This window comes from Anopheles bellator, chromosome 2 (genome assembly GCF_943735745.2).
Source record: "Anopheles bellator chromosome 2, idAnoBellAS_SP24_06.2, whole genome shotgun sequence".
In the NCBI taxonomy this organism is placed as follows: domain Eukaryota; kingdom Metazoa; phylum Arthropoda; class Insecta; order Diptera; family Culicidae; genus Anopheles; species Anopheles bellator.
Window position 1 is genome coordinate 14312949 of NC_071286.1, and position 15202 is coordinate 14328150.

At 52.5% G+C, this 15202-nt stretch overlaps 2 protein-coding genes across 2 annotated transcripts; one reads left to right on the forward strand and one right to left on the reverse strand.

The window, feature by feature from the left end:
* The first annotated feature begins 1960 nt into the window (after positions 1-1960).
* Positions 1961-10463, forward strand: LOC131207045 (mucin-5AC). Its single transcript, XM_058199653.1, has 8 exons — positions 1961-3063; positions 6075-8055; positions 8605-8939; positions 9007-9103; positions 9168-9374; positions 9446-9858; positions 9928-10111; positions 10184-10463. Exons 1-8 carry the CDS (start codon positions 1961-1963, stop codon positions 10232-10234), a joined length of 4371 nt encoding a protein of 1456 aa, XP_058055636.1. The 3' UTR covers positions 10235-10463.
* Positions 10464-12400: 1937 nt separating this feature from the next.
* LOC131210266 (heme oxygenase 1) lies at positions 12401-13341 on the reverse strand. The gene is made up of 2 exons (XM_058203487.1): positions 13165-13341; positions 12401-13092 (listed from the first exon to the last, which is right to left on the reverse strand). The coding sequence occupies exons 1-2, from the start codon at positions 13265-13267 to the stop codon at positions 12443-12445; spliced, it is 753 nt and encodes a 250-aa protein (XP_058059470.1). The 5' UTR covers positions 13268-13341; the 3' UTR covers positions 12401-12442.
* Positions 13342-15202: the final 1861 nt, after the last annotated feature.

A 15202-nucleotide genomic window follows, 5' to 3' on the forward strand; every position in this document is an offset into this window, starting at 1 on the left:
GGAGTGTTACAATAAAAGGTTGCCGAAAAGCAACTCCAAATGAATTAAATTTCACGCCGCTGCGCGCCATCCGCGATTTTAATGACCACACTCCGTTTGGAAGCGAACGCAATAATTTAACACGACTTCCGCGACCGGAAAAACAAGCTCACGTGACGGCGTGTGAAAAGACGGTCGTTATTTGCGAGAGACGGACATTACTTGCCTGCGTAATGATGCGTGTAAAAGGAGCGTCAGCCAGAGACACAAGAGACAGAAGGACCTCATTTAATATTGCGCACTCCGAGATGATGATGATGATGCTTGCAAATGATTGCCAAACCCAAAGATCTGGTACATCTGTGTTACAACAGGCGGAGGGAGAGCAGAACCAAACGCCAACCAAGCTGGCAAGCAAAAGTACCGTCGCAAGAGACCGACTTCCGGCTCATGTATTATTGCTCTTCACGTTCCAGATGCAGGGGCCTCATTCGTCACGGCTTTTGACGCCGAATGTTTGTCGTCGCGTGTGGAGACTTTCAAGCTTCCACGAAGCGCACTCGCGATCCTCAGTGGATCCTCTAACCATGCTTAGCTGTGCGACAGTCCCCATAATGACGATGTGCCCTATTTCCGGTGTGGCCAGAATGTGGAAGTGTCGGAATTGGTGTCGGAGATTTCACTGTCACCTCGAAAGAGATCAACCGAAATTCCCAACCCACCCATCGCGTTACGCCAATCTAGCGCCGAAAAATCGGAAATAAAAACACGATGAAAAATGCGCTGATTCATTAATGGCTTCGCGGAAGGTCCCTCGATTTCCCGGCCTCGCGATGTGTGGCCTCGTTGGTCGGCTGAGTCATCGTCGTTTGTCGTCGGCCGTTCCGTGACTAGAGAGCGGAACGGTGGGGATCACGATCCGAGCGAGTGTGCCTCTCGAGGCAGTGTTCCCAAAATCGGGTTGCCCCGGGGTCCAGATTGCTTCCGAAAGACCCGGTCGGCTTACGATACGCTTAAAGCAATGAAAATGAAGTTGTCGAGGTTCGGTCGGCCTCGGACATCCGGCTTCGACACCGGAGAGACATCACGAGACGGGGCGCCCGACACCTAAACAAGTCGGTTGGCTTGGAACCGGTTTGCAAACCCGCTGACCATCGGTCTGGCACCGTCCATGGGAACGTCCTGTTCATGTCGGTCTGGCCAATCAATCCGTTTTCCAACAGATCGCAAACAGTAAACAAGTAATTCATCTGGAACCCGTGTGGCCGTGCGGTTGAGGTGGTTCATCAATCTGGGGCCGGTCACCCGGTCCCAGGTGCTAGTGAAAGTGTTGCTCACGACACCGGACACCCTGCATACCTCACATTACCATCCCATCGTCCTCCATCGGAGTCGATCGTACAAGGGCGTCGACATTGGGGCGTCCGCAGAAAGTGATCATCTCCACCGCCCATCGGTGAGCTAACATCGACCGCACATCGACCGCAGATCGGTCCCACCCTGGCGAGACCCGGTCCCTGGATACTGATTGGGTACCGAGATGGCGTAATGGATTGCCCGGGGGTTTCACTTTCGCACGTAAATGTTACGCGACATTGATGAGGCCGCGAAGTGAAAATTGCCTATCGTTCGTCGCGAATCATTGAACCTGTGGCGTTCGTTGCCGCCCATCGCGAGAGATTGGAGAGAGAGCAACTTACTTGTCGCCCACTAAATTGGTTTTTTATTTTGTATCTTTTTAGATTTGAGCTCCGCCACTAAACCGTGGAAACCCCGTTCGGCGTAGAAGGCGTGGAAGAAGAATGACCATAGCTGCACCGGTGGCCACGGAAACAGACTCGACTAGAATAGTGGCGCTGTAAACGCCGCGGAAGGCCGACCATTTTTTTTACGTTCCGCCAACTCGAAAATCCCGATCCATCCGGATCCCGAATCGGAACGGTCCACCAAGATGGCGCACAGTCTGGCGTTCGTGGCGCTGATGCTGGCCCTCCTAAGCCCAGCACCCGCCGCGGAAGGGCGTGTGATAGTGCGACGCCAGGCAGAGGATTCTCTGGTGCCTGGCGCTGAAAATACTACGGCCAGTCTGGGGCCTGAAGCCGCGAATGGGACCGCGTCACCACCGCGACCGAACGATCGCTTCGAGCAGTTCCCCGTGATGGGCGAAGCGGAAGAAGCGGATGGACTACGGGAACGGCTGGGTAGCTCCGGAGACGAAGTGTCTTCCCTTGGTTCCGGATCATTCGCCAGTGCGGACCTGGAGACGGACGAACTGACATCGTCCGCTGCGGATACAGCCTCCGACGACGACGATCAGGAGTCGAGCCGGGATGAAGAAGACGCCAGCCTGTCAATCATGACGACGACGACGGGGCCGCTGCTGTCGGATGAAACCCGCGAGGAGCTCAACTCCGGCTTCGGCTCCGGCTCCGGCTCCGTGGATGATGAGTCGGTCTCGGGCTCCAACTCTGGCTCCAACTCCGGCTCCCTGTCGGCCAGCCAGTTATCGAACGAATCGCTGACCTCGTCGGTCGGTAGCGCCGGTTCCGACAGCAATCAGCAATCGCAGTCCGACGACGACGACGACGAAGAGCGCCCGTCCCGCGAAGACTCGACGGAAGCCCCCATCACGGCCGCCGCAATTAGCGAAATTACTACCTCGACCACCACCACCACGGAGCAGCCAGCAGCGAGCGCCAGCTCGACGGTCAGCACCACGGGAACAGCAACGGGAAATGGCGGCCGATCGGTGGAGTTGCCAACAACATCTGGTGAATCGAGTGGAGCACAGCTGGAGCGATCGGCCGATCGAACTGCCGATGCACTGATGCTGCCACGAATGGACGACGGACTGACGGGAACCGTGACCGCCGGAACGGAACAGCCGGATGGCGTGGTCGACGAGGAGCCAACGAGCGCACCGCAGCCGCAGCGGGCCAGAGTTGATGAGGTCGAGGCGGCCACAACCAGCACGGTCAGCTCGGGCGAGAGTGAAGCCGTAGAGGTGGAAACCCTAAGCCCCGGCTCCGGATCTCCGGAGACCGATCTTCCGACGCCGGGTGTCGAGCGGTTCGAGCTCAGCAGGTAAGTGCCAACCCGTGGCCTCCTCCCGACAGATGGCTCTATTTTGGACACGGCTGGCGGCCTCGTTACTGCGGGATGAAGAGGGAAAGCTTCGGCAGGCAGGCCGGTTGGCCAGCTGCCTGGCCGTCCTGATGATTACACTGGCCCCAGGCCTCGACGGACCCGTTATTGGCGCGCTTCATAATGAAGCGCCAGATCGCACACATTCTCACCGTGGCCGCCGAAGGCTGGCCGGGGGAGCAACAATGAGCGTCTAATTTCATTTCCTATCGAACGCGGCCCGGACTGCGGTCTCGTTTTTAACCTCATTTTGCGCCACGACGACGAAGCGCCTATCGCCGCGAACTTTATCTTTTGGGTGCCTTCTTCTGACGGAGCCTCCTGAATTTTTCTCAAACTTCAAGATGGCAGCACACACACCTGACTGACTGACTGATATTTCGGAATCAGGAACATCATCGTTCGGCGATCCAGAGCAGCGATGCGGATCGGCGCCTTCGTTTTCGTCGTCGTGCCCCTTGAGTGCTTTTTGATCGCCCGGGCCGCGGGTCTAATTGGTGCTGCGGGGAGGGCCGATCCCACCCCAGGCTCACCCGATTTCTCAATCACACCTGATTTTCGGACCAATTTTCCCCGATCGCCTCCTCCGGGGGCGCGCTCTCAAGCTCAACACGGTGGTGAGCTCAATTTTCTCACCTTCACTTCACTTCTCACGTCGAAATTGGGACTCCGCGCATGCCACACGGCCTGCTTCGGTTAATTTCTCCTTTTCTTGGCGTGCTTTTGGGGTGCGGTTTCCTCCGGTGTGCCGATCGGGGAAGGAAGATCGGATCGCATCGGATGTGCGAGTGCCTTCTGGCCGGTGAGGGTTGTTCGCCCGGAACTCCGCCTCCGGGTTGATTGAATTGAAATTATGATAAAATTTAGCGCATCGCAGCGGAGCGCATTTTGGTCATCCCCATTTCTGCTGCTGCTCTTCTTCCCCTTTTTCCTCCCGGCCCGGGCTCCGGGTCCATTAGTGGCATAGTTTTTTTTTTACGCTACCACTTGCCAGTACATTAACGCGCAACGCACGACCGCATGTGAAACGCGGGAAGTGGCAGCCGAAAAAGTAGAAACACGAACCGAATTAAATAAAACAAAATCTGCAAAAGCTGAAGAAAAAAAAGGAGGGTTTTCCCCCGGTAGGGGGGGTGGTTTTTGTCGGTGGGGAAAGTTGGACACAGTTTCCGACAAAGTATTCCGATCGGGGCTGATCGATCGCGCGTGTGGGATTGCATTATTTTTATTTTTTTTATTTTTCTCTCCCGCTTCTCATTGTGAGCCCATTGTGTTGGGTGTTGGGTTGCTGGTGGTTCCTTCGCGCTTCGCTGCGTCGCGGTCCATTCGTCCGGGCCGGTAATGTTTCCCTCCTTGCTACTATTATTATTTGGAAACTATTAATTGAAAAGCGTGCCAGCGTGATTCGCGTTGGCCCTGATTCGAGAATTGGTAATTTTTGGCGCCACGTATGTGTGTTTTAGGCGTCTTTCCCAATTGGGGGCCCCGAAATTGAGCACACGAACGCAATTTTATCGTTTGCGGTATCGCGAGCGAGCGTTGATGAATGTGGCTGCGGCTAATACGAAAGCATTGATCAATTGTAAGAGTGCACGCAATTCGGACTATTAATGGAAGGCAACGAAAAGTCTTATACACAGAAGATATACAAAATATGAGACAGTTCATAAGAGTAAGGTCTATAAAGTAAAGCTTTTTGGTTTCTTCTCGGGTACTCCGGAGAAGATCTTAAATATCTCAGACTATCTGGGATCAGTAGAGCTTTTACAGAGCTAAATTGACACTAAACTCATTGTGTCAGGGCTGCGGGTTTTATCGGGAAACTGTTTACATTAATTGTGGGTTTACACTGTCATCCAAATATGTATACCGGACCGGAAAGAGTTAAAGCATGGCCCACTTAGAATCGGGAACAATTTTATGATTTCTAGCAGCGCCTCTGGTGGTTGGATTTCAAATCTGTTGAAAGTCATATCTTTAGTAAACATTCGACTTTTACTGCTGAAAGTTTCATCTTGGTACGCGGAGTTTATAGAAAGTTATGCTTAATGGAACTCAAAAGAAGAAAAATAATTCTGCACACTCACGTCGACAACCCCACGTGGTCTGCTTTAAAAATCTCAAAAACACAAAAAGCGAGTTCTATCATTTATTAAGTCACACATAGATCCGGTTAAGCGTTGGCCTGATTTGGAAAGCTGCCACTATAGGGATAGAGATAGAGGGATGTAGTTCTGTGGTACTTTTACAATAAGAGAGGTTTCATCGCAAAGGATATCAACGCACCAAATTTCCCTACACTCCGTCCAATCGAAAATTATTGGGCAACAATCAATAGAAAGTTGAAGAAGACTGAAATGGTTATGCCAGATGCTGCAGAGATGGCGAGAAATTGGAAACAATTTGCCGCTGAGGTGGACAATAAGATTGTGCAGAAAATGATGGCGCGCATTCAAAAGAAAGTTCGCGATTTCTTCCGACGACCGACATAACAAATTTTTAAAATTTTCCTCTCAAAGTACAATAAAATATCTTCAATTTAACACCTTGATATATTTCTTAAGTCAAACCGACTCCGAGGTAGAGCTAATTCAATTGTTCCCGATTCTAACTCGGCCATGCTTTAGTGCCTACCAGTTCCGGAAGTCAGTACAAGATTTCCTCAATCCCAGAGGTGGGTTGATTATATATTTGAAAGTATATAATTTGGTATCAATGTTAAGAAGACAACATCATTTCGCTCGGTTCATCGGAGAATCCTCTCACCTCGCTCTATCATTATGAAAGCGTAGCGAGTCTAAATGGGAAAAACCTTTTCTAAAAGTAATTCATTGTAATGCCCTTGCAACATGGGAATCAGCACCCCCAGATTACTCCGCTTCGATTACTCGTAAAATTGAACGATAACCCAGACGATGACCTTCTTTCTTCTTTATTGCTCCCGTCCACAGATACACCTCGCCCTCGAACTTCTCCGACGGCGGTGGAATCGCGCTGAACGACAACGAACGCAGCTCGTCCGATTTCGACGGCGAAGATACGTCCGCCACCGGAAGTTCCGCGGCGGGTGATGAAGACTCCGTCACGGAAGAGCCTACCGCAACGACTACCTCCGCCGGGGACGAAACCCTCGCACTCGATGCAATCCGCGCCAATGAGTCCACCGAGCGGAACAGCTCCCGGACGGTCGAACGGGCGCAGCTCGAATCGAGCAGCTACGAGATCGTCTCGAACGAGGTGGCCCGCAATGCGACGCAACCTCCGATGGCACGCACCAAGAAGGGCAAGTTCCTCGATCAGTTCAACGAGGAAACGACCGAGGACAATGACATCAACGTGCCGAATGGGGCCGCCTGGGCGCTGGCCGGTATGCGCATGGTGGACCGGAAGGTGGCCGATGCGCCTGGTCAGGAGGTCCCGGAGCGAAGCACGAGTGCTGAGGTGGCACGCGATGCCGCCGAGAACGTGGTGGCCAACAACACACTGAAACAGCTGATGGACTGGGCCATCATCATGCAGCAGGCGGACTTTGCGAACAGCTCCTTCGTGCGGTCGACGGTCGCATCGGACGAGGCCGGATCGGAGAGTAAGGATCGGCGAACGTACGCCAACAAGGTGCCGAACGTGGAAGGTGTGGCCGATGTGTTGAGCGAGGAGAACCGGCTGACGGCGGTCGTGACTGAAACGGCGGCGGGCCCCGACACAGAAGGGGAGGAATTGAACGGGATCGACACCACGTTTGCACCGTCGACGGAGCGCCCAGTCAGGCAGGGAATATTCGACCTGGATGCTCCCGTGTTTGGCTTTAAGGAGCGTGCCTCGAGCACCACGACGGTGGCGAATGAGATCGGAGGTAGCTCGGACGGTGGTCCGATCCTGCCGACCACCACCCGACGTAGCTACGAGGTGAGCGAAATGGTCGATGAAAGTGATATGCCGCGGGTCCGGCTAACCCTCGAGTCCACGACCACGATCAGCCAGCGGATGGACACGAGCACTCTCGGCGCGATGGAGGACATGCCGGTGACGACCTACTCCCCTTCGGTGTCCATTCTGCGGCGCATCGAGCAGACGACCACCACGGTGCCGCTGACAACGATAATCTCCAGGATGCCAACGACCGTTCCGTCAAGACGCACCGTAACGACGCAGGACTACGTCACAACGACGGATTCGGCGGTCAGAGAAACTACCACCGGTTCGAGTTCGCCTATTACCACCACAGTGCGGCCGGCCAAACCATTCGACCAGGACTCGACGGACTCGACGGAGGTGAACCTGAACCAGTTGAACCGAACCGACGAGCGAATGGTCACCGCCACGGCCAGTGTGACCGCAACGGCTCAACCGACCATCTCCAGCGTTACGCTCACGAACAACGTAGAGCTGGATGATACGTCCGCCGCCGGAGAGAGCCTCCTGGGTCAGGTTGGTTTCACGACGGAACGTACGGACCTCAGCCAGCAGCTCACCACCGACGAAGTGGCGGAGGACGCTGGCAAGGTACCGATCGTGGTGGATGAGAAGCACGTCTATGATACGATCACCACGACGACGAACGCACCAGCCCTCACCACCACCAGCACGACGACGACGACGACGACGACGGTTCCTTCAACGACTTCCGGATCCTTGAGCGAGCGTTACACCACTCGCCGTACGATCGATCGCTCCATGACCACGACCGAGCTGTCCGGAGAAGAGTCGGTCACGGAGGAAGATTACATTGAGCTGACGAACCCATCGAACGGTGCGCCGAGCGATGTGAAGATCGGAACGGCGGGAGTCACCAGTGTGCCGAAGCAAGCCGCCGATGGCGCTACGGAACAGTCCCAGGGTGAACCGGCCGCCGAGGAGGACAGCAGTGTGGTGGTCGCCGTGGTGGCCAGCATCGTGAGCGTGATCGTGGTGCTGCTCTTGATTGCGGCCTTTGTAAGTACTCCTTGTCCGTGACCCGTAGGAACCGTTTTATTCGCTGGTCTGCGGTCTGAGGACGCAGAAGTTTGAATGTGTCTTTGGCGAGAATGAGAGAATGTTTCCTTTTCCCGGTTTTGTTGTTGGGGTTTGCTTTATCCAGGCGAAGATCTTTGAGAAGATGATCTTTTGGGGACAGGATAATATTATACACGATCGCAGGTAAAGACTCACGGTAAACGGAAGGTGTGCCCTGAGTGTTCCAGGCTCAATAGGTTCTTGGTTGTGAATTGCACCGTAATCTTATATCTATTCTATCGTTTTACAATACTAACCTCGAACCTTCTGTACAAACTGAGTTCCTAACAGAGAAATGGAATATGGCCCTCCAAGATGGAAGGGAAGTGAATTACTGTTTGGGGAATGATTGTGTTCTCTATCCTCAATCCTTTGCTCTCCTGTCTCGAGTCTGTGAGTCTGTGGTGTGAACGAGTGCACATAGTGTAAATACTGGTTCCTAACCCTGCCGACCCGTGGACAGACCGGTGCACGCTTGCGCTGATCTAGATGTACTATCCACCGTTGCAGATCGTGTTCCGCAAGCGCCAGAATCAGGTTTCATACGGCCAGCGGTGTCGCCCGGTGGGGCTGGACGCGTACAGCCTGGACAACGTGTCCGTGTACAACAGTGTGCGCCGGAAGGGTAATGCGGCACGCATGTCCAAACGATCGTACGGTAACTCGGCGTTCGAGGATCCGAACTTCAAAACGAACCCGCTGACGGTGGCCGAGCTGGCGAACATCATCCAGAACAAGACGGCCATCTACGACGAGTTCAAGGAGATCCCGAATGTGACGGCCCGTGCCGACGAGGTCCCGGAAGGCTGTGAAGATAAGAATCGGTAAGTGTCCCGATGTTGCTAATTAAAATCCCCGTTGGTAATTCTTCCCGTTGCCCCCGATCCGAAGGTACGCTAACGTGGTTCCACTGCCGGAGACCCGCGTTAATCTGAAGCGCCTCAGCGACGACGAGAAGACGGAGTACATCAACGCCAACTTTGTGAAGGTAGGCAGGCGCTGGTCACTCTTCGTGAACGTTGCCTTTCTAAGTCCTTACCATTCTCGAACAGGGTCCCAAGGATGTGGCCAACTACTACATTGCCTGCCAGGCGCCGATGGAGAACACGATCAACGACTTCTGGCGGATGGTCTGGGAGCAGAACTCGAAAGTGATCATCATGGCGACCGATCTGAGTGAGAACGGGGTCGAGAAGTGTGCCGAATATTTGCCACCGTCGGTCGTGCTGGACAACAGCCGCACTTTTGGCGACTTCCAGGTGAGTCCATTCGTCGAACGGCGGGAAACGGTGGGGTCGAATCTTAAAATCTACATCCAAACCGTTTGCAGTTAACGTTGAAAAATCGGGAAAACAAGGAAAAGTACACCATCTCGACGGTGCACATGCGCCACACGCCGTCCAACAATCTGCGAGAGATTATGCACTTCTGGTACCAGTGGCCGGACACTGGGGTGCCGATCGATGAGTCGTCCATCATCGGGATGCTGCTGGAGGCTCGTACCTTCCTGAAGCTATCGCCGTCGGAGCTGGCCGAGTTTGCTACGATCATGGAGGAGAACGAATCGCCCGAAGCGGAGCCACAGTCGCCTCCGGTGGTCGCGAACGGAACCGATAGCACGCACAACAATAACAATAATAACAACAACGCGGCAAGCAACGGAACGCCGGCCAAGGAACCGGCCAGCACTGTGAGCAATGGCGGCACCATGGACAAGCACAAATCGTTGCAGCGAACTCAGGGGTAGGTGGCTCAGACCGGGGGACTGGTGTTAGTTGTAGCAATAACCTTGTTGTATCTATTTCTCGAAAGACCACTCACCGTCCACTGCTCACCGGGAACCGGACGCACCGGAACGTTGGTGGCGTGCGATGTGGCGCTACGGCTGCTGGAGATTCCACCGCGGACGGTGGACGTGCCTCAAATTGTCTACTACGTGCGACGGGGACGTGCCAGCGCCGTTAGAACTCGGGAGCAGTACGAACTGATCTATAGGGTAGGTGGTAGCACTTAGCCGCGCAATTATGACTTCGAATCCAACTAATTTTTTTGCACTCGCCCGTTCCAGGTTGCCAACGTGTACGCGACAAAGTTGACGGGACCGACCATAGAAACATAGGAAAGACTCATTTAAAATCAAGTATTGTGAGTAAGTTTGACACACACGCGTGCCCCGCACACACGGCCTAGGTGGAGTGTGAGTTTTGCCCCGGAGGACACGATTTCGGTACCAAATGGCAAACAATCTGTTACCCTGTAGACTGTATCTCAGCTGTTCAACTAGGCGGAACGTACGAACTCGAAAGACTTTTCCCTGTCCCCGGCCGGTGAGTCACGCGTGTGGTCTCTGAAACACTTCCTGCCGACTGCCGAGCAACCCGATACCAGGTGGTCCTCGGGCAAACTCGGCCGCAGTATCGGGAGTACTCATAATGCTTGATTTTAATCTCCAGCAGGGACTGGAGAGACCCATTCGTACCACCACCCTATTTCCGTATCGTTCCAATGGCACGAACTGTTTCGATGGACCGCTATCTTATCAGAGTTGGGTTGAAGTTGGCCGATTCGTTTCTTTTTCGTAATTAAAATCTCAGCCTTTCCTCCACTTCCTTGGCCTCGCTATGGGTTGTTGTACATTTGCGACTCCGGTGTATTGTTATCCTGTTGTATGGTATACATTATTATTGTTATTATTATTTTTTCCGGATTTTGAGTTCTTACGGTAGGGACGTGCAGCTCAACTAGTGGCCACCGCCCGCCAGGGTGGATGGACGCGCGAAAGTGGACATGAGAGTTCCTCTCTGAAAGAGGGGTCCGTGTGGTGTCCGTTTTCCAGGTTTCCTTGGCCACGATTGATAGGGTTAGTAGCTTAGCGGTATAGCGCAAAGATGACGTAGCACGTAACGGTTACTAGTTAGAAGACGAGATCGTTAAACGATACGTACCCGGTGGCAGCGGCACCGGCAGAGCGGCCGCACGGACAGCGGTGCGGTGGCTGCCTTTTTCGGGTTTACAGTGCGACGAACCGGAGGGGGGACTTTGTTTTGTTGCAATATTTAGGAGCCCTAGGGAATGTCAGTTACAACTCATCCATCTATCATCTGCTACTGTTAGGTAGGCTTAAGTTTAGGTTTAATGGAAGTCCCCCACCGGTGGTTTCGCAATTCAGAGAAGAGGCGCCCCTGTGGACGAAGGCGATCTTGATGGTTAGATTTCATGCCTCTGATTACCGTTGGACCCGCCTTATCTATCGGTCTTACCGTTTGCGCGCCTCGGACACACATTCACACGCGGATAGAGATGAATTTACTACGAACGAAAGATTTGATGAGAAATGTGATACTTTAGCTACGGACTATTTACTCCGCAACAGAGAGAGAGAGACACACACTTACCCTATATACACGCACGGGCGCGACTAGTTATAAAGAGGTTAGGTTATTAAATTGGCGGTTATATGAAGGAGAGTGGCAAGTAGGGTCCTTCGGCCACACACGGGGATGGATCGTAACAGCTCTACTTCGATATGATGGCCCATCCGACACGGGTCAACGTGTACATTATCGCCACCGCGTGTTACGTATTTACACCTGATATACCTGATATTTTGGTTTGCCCCATTCGGTTCAACGTCGGTAGCAGATCTCGCTAGCTGCCGGTTGGCCGTTTCGAGTGTTAAGAAAAATCGTGACCGATAACCGAAGCGGGGGACCCGCTGCAATCTCAATAAAGTGGTCGGTTTAACGCTATCGCTCTATATCCCGGTTGAGGGTTGTATATGAATATAAAACGGAGCAGGCGTGTTTGAGTGTGTTTCTTTCCCTAAAAGTTTCAGTAAAAACGTTAGCATCAAAGCAAACAGATAGACAGAGAGAGAGAGATTTCGCGTACCGTTTCAAAGGATTCACGGAATCTGTGGCCTGATGGCCGGTGTTGAAAAAGACCTCCAAAAATGTTTCGGCGGCACCAAGAAGCACTGGGCAAAAGCGCCTCCTAGCTATAGGAAACAGGGATCGATATTATGATACATTCTGCAAATTTGGGTGCTATTTGGGGACAGAAAGGGACCGCAGCGAAAGGATGAGCCCTCCTCTCGGCCCGGTTGCGTACCTATGTTTCTTAGAGTTTATTCCAACGATAAATTAAGCGAGAGCTGTCGGTAGGGAAAATGAAGTGGTGAAGCAATACTAGAAAAAGAAATATTACTCTAAACGAAAGCTGTCTTTCTTTCATTAAACCCGCGCTACAGTACATCCGATTGGTGTGGAGGTAAAATGTAAATACTTTGTATCTGTGACACTCAAACTTCATGTAAAATGCAACACACTTATTTATCTCTAGCCTCAGTGCTACTACTCCGCACGACATAATGCACGACGAGCATTGCCACGGCGGCCACGGCAAGGTACGCCAGAATGCGCGCGTTCGCTCGTCCCGTACCTTGCACCGTCCGGATGATGGTGTTGTTTAGCTCGAACACTTTGCGGCTCTCGTCGAGCATCCGGCGGTGCGTTTCGTCATCGATCCGCGCCCCAAACTCGTCCACCACCTTGCGCAGCCGCTGCTTCAGCTCGTAGATGGAATGGTCCGCGAATGCAGTCAGTGCGGCACCCTGTGCTACCTCCGTCGAGGACGTGCGTCGGAAAGGATTTAGCCGTTGCGTAACGGCACGCCTTTTTTGTAAGATTTGTCCACCCGACAGAAGGCCCATGTAGAGGTGGTACACGTACGCCAGCAGCAGGTTCGGGTTTTCGCGTTCGATTTCCAGCAAATACTTCAGATACGCACGCACTTCTGGCTTCGGGGTGTGCTTCCGTTCCCAGCCATCGCCAAGGTAGTGCCGCAGGTCCTGTTCGAACTCGGCCGTACGGTGCAGTTCCGGGGGCAGGAAATCGTGAGGCACACGCCGTTCGAGGTGCTTGAAAATGTCGTAGAAAATTAACAGTCCTTCGGCCCACACCCGGTTGTCGTAGAGAGCTGCAACGGCGTGCCGTGAAGATAAAGATTCGTGATTCTAGTTCAGTGGCAACCCTCGATTATGCGGCTTACCGAAGGCAAGCTTGGCGTTCACGAGCGCATCGCTTACGCTGTGAATGTCCCGAGTGGCGATGCGCAGTTGCTTCGAGAAGGGTACGGAAGGGTTTTCGGCCATCGCTTTTATCCACTGCACTGTTTGTAGCGACAAATGAATCGACGATGAGGTTGCAAGTTGACTTTGTTGAACGAATCAGCTGTTGGCATGCCGAAACAAAGCATCCTGGAAAAAAACATAAACAAAGCAACCCCAAAGTGACAGCAGCTGTCAGTTTCGTCGTCGAGTTCGCTCTCCAAATTCGACGAAAAGTGTCTCTTGTCAGACCCGAGCGTTATTTAGTTATTTTTTTCATACGCTTTGCTTACAAACAGAGGATAATTTAAGTTCTTATTTGCTGGTATAGCAACAAAATCGGAAAATACAGAAAAAAATATTCAGAAATCAATTAATTTCTCTTCTATTTCTATTTTCTCGGACCAAAAACACGCACGTAAACACGTTTGACATTTCGTTTTTATATTTTTGCTGATATTTGGGGTTGATCTAAAAAGAACTGTTGATGACGGTTCGACATTGAGATTGGTCGACCAACAGAGTTATCCAAGATGACAACACCGGTTTGCGACTTGGCTATTTTAGAACAGGCTGCGACAGTGTCCGTATGTACGCAGCCAGAATCACGGCATCGTGGTTTTCTTATACCGTTCGATTTTCGGCTATTTTACCACAAATATTCAAACATTCAACGAATCCATTTCTTTTGAAACTACTAAGAGGGGTGTCTGAAGCGAGCAAAACAAAATGGATTTTTTGTCAGCATTTTGAAACCGATTTCTTTCCTTCGGTTTTATTACACCAACCAGGCGTCTTAGGTGCGATCACTAAACGCACCTGGCTCTCGGTCCACCATCGGGAAAGGTTGCCTGCGATTGCCGTTATTTTATTGAAATCACCTGAAAAATGCACACACGAACAACGATTCCATCGATTCTGAAAGACCTAAATCGTCCTGAAACAGCGCAGCGATTAATAAAGCGCACATTACCCCATTCGACCGGCCCCGAGCAAGTTCCATTTTTAGCCGAAAGCGATTTGTGTAATTTCTGAAACAGAGATCCTTGATGCTGATGATGATGATGGTGGCGGCCAACCTGCCTGCCTGCCGGGCTGGTGGCGTGGGCATATTTTTAATGTTACTTCAGTACGCGCCGTGCTCGTATAAAGTTCGCCATTTAATTGATACGATGCATCCGAGCCTGAGCGAAGCTTGCGTTTCAGTGTCGCTGTCGGACACTTTATCATATTTGTTAAAAACGGACCCAATGGCCGATGAGTAATGTAACGGCACCGCGTGCATTGACGGTGCCGCATGCCTTTCCCATTGTGCAAGAAATCGACACTGGCTTTCGGATCATTATAATGGTAACGATAAAATAACCAATTAACACCTGTAAAACATGACAGTCCAGTTGTCCCGTCTCGTCCGTCCGCCGTGAGCGGCCAGCGCACGCCCAAAGTGCCATAAGTGCCGCGGCGCGTCGTCTCACGCGGTGCGTGGTGCGTCGGTTTGTTTATTTTTCCCGTGTCCCGTTTCTACAACCCCAAGCCCCAAGAATCCTTTTTATGTGGCACACCGGGCACCGGATTCGTGGCCGACCCAACCTCATGTGTCCCTGGCGCGGCGTGTCCCAGCAGGTGTCGCGCACCGGTGCATCGGGGACACCGGGGACATAATAAAGGTAAACCAAAATAAAATCAGCATGAGGCCGGCGAACCGGTTCGCGGGAACCGGAGAATTCAATTGCACGGCGCAAAGGCAAACAGCAAACTAACCGGAAACGCCATACCGATCCCCGGCAGGGGCGCGGCAGGTCTCGTGTTTCGTCTCGACTGCACACGACAACGACGATGCCGAGCAAAGCATCGAACTGGGATCGATACGATACGGGAGAGGATAACGAAAAAAGGATCAATTATCGTTAATGGACGAGCGGCCATAAAACCCCGGCGCGCGCGCGCGCTGCGAAGGATTCAATTTAAATAAATATTTTT

Excerpts from the sequence above, each read along its gene's own strand:
- LOC131207045 (XM_058199653.1), top strand. The coding sequence starts at position 1,961 with ATGCTGGCCCTCCTAAGCCCAGCACCCGCCGCGGAAGGGCGTGTGATA. Across the intron at positions 8,056-8,604 it reads TGCTCTTGATTGCGGCCTTT|ATGTACTATCCACCGTTGCA; the intron begins GTAAGTACTCCT and ends GCGCTGATCTAG. Across the intron at positions 8,940-9,006 it reads GGCTGTGAAGATAAGAATCG|GTACGCTAACGTGGTTCCAC; the intron begins GTAAGTGTCCCG and ends CCCGATCCGAAG.
- LOC131210266 (XM_058203487.1), bottom strand. The coding sequence starts at position 13,267 with ATGGCCGAAAACCCTTCCGTACCCTTCTCGAAGCAACTGCGCATCGCC. Across the intron at positions 13,093-13,164 it reads GAACGCCAAGCTTGCCTTCG|CTCTCTACGACAACCGGGTG; the intron begins GTAAGCCGCATA and ends ACGCCGTTGCAG.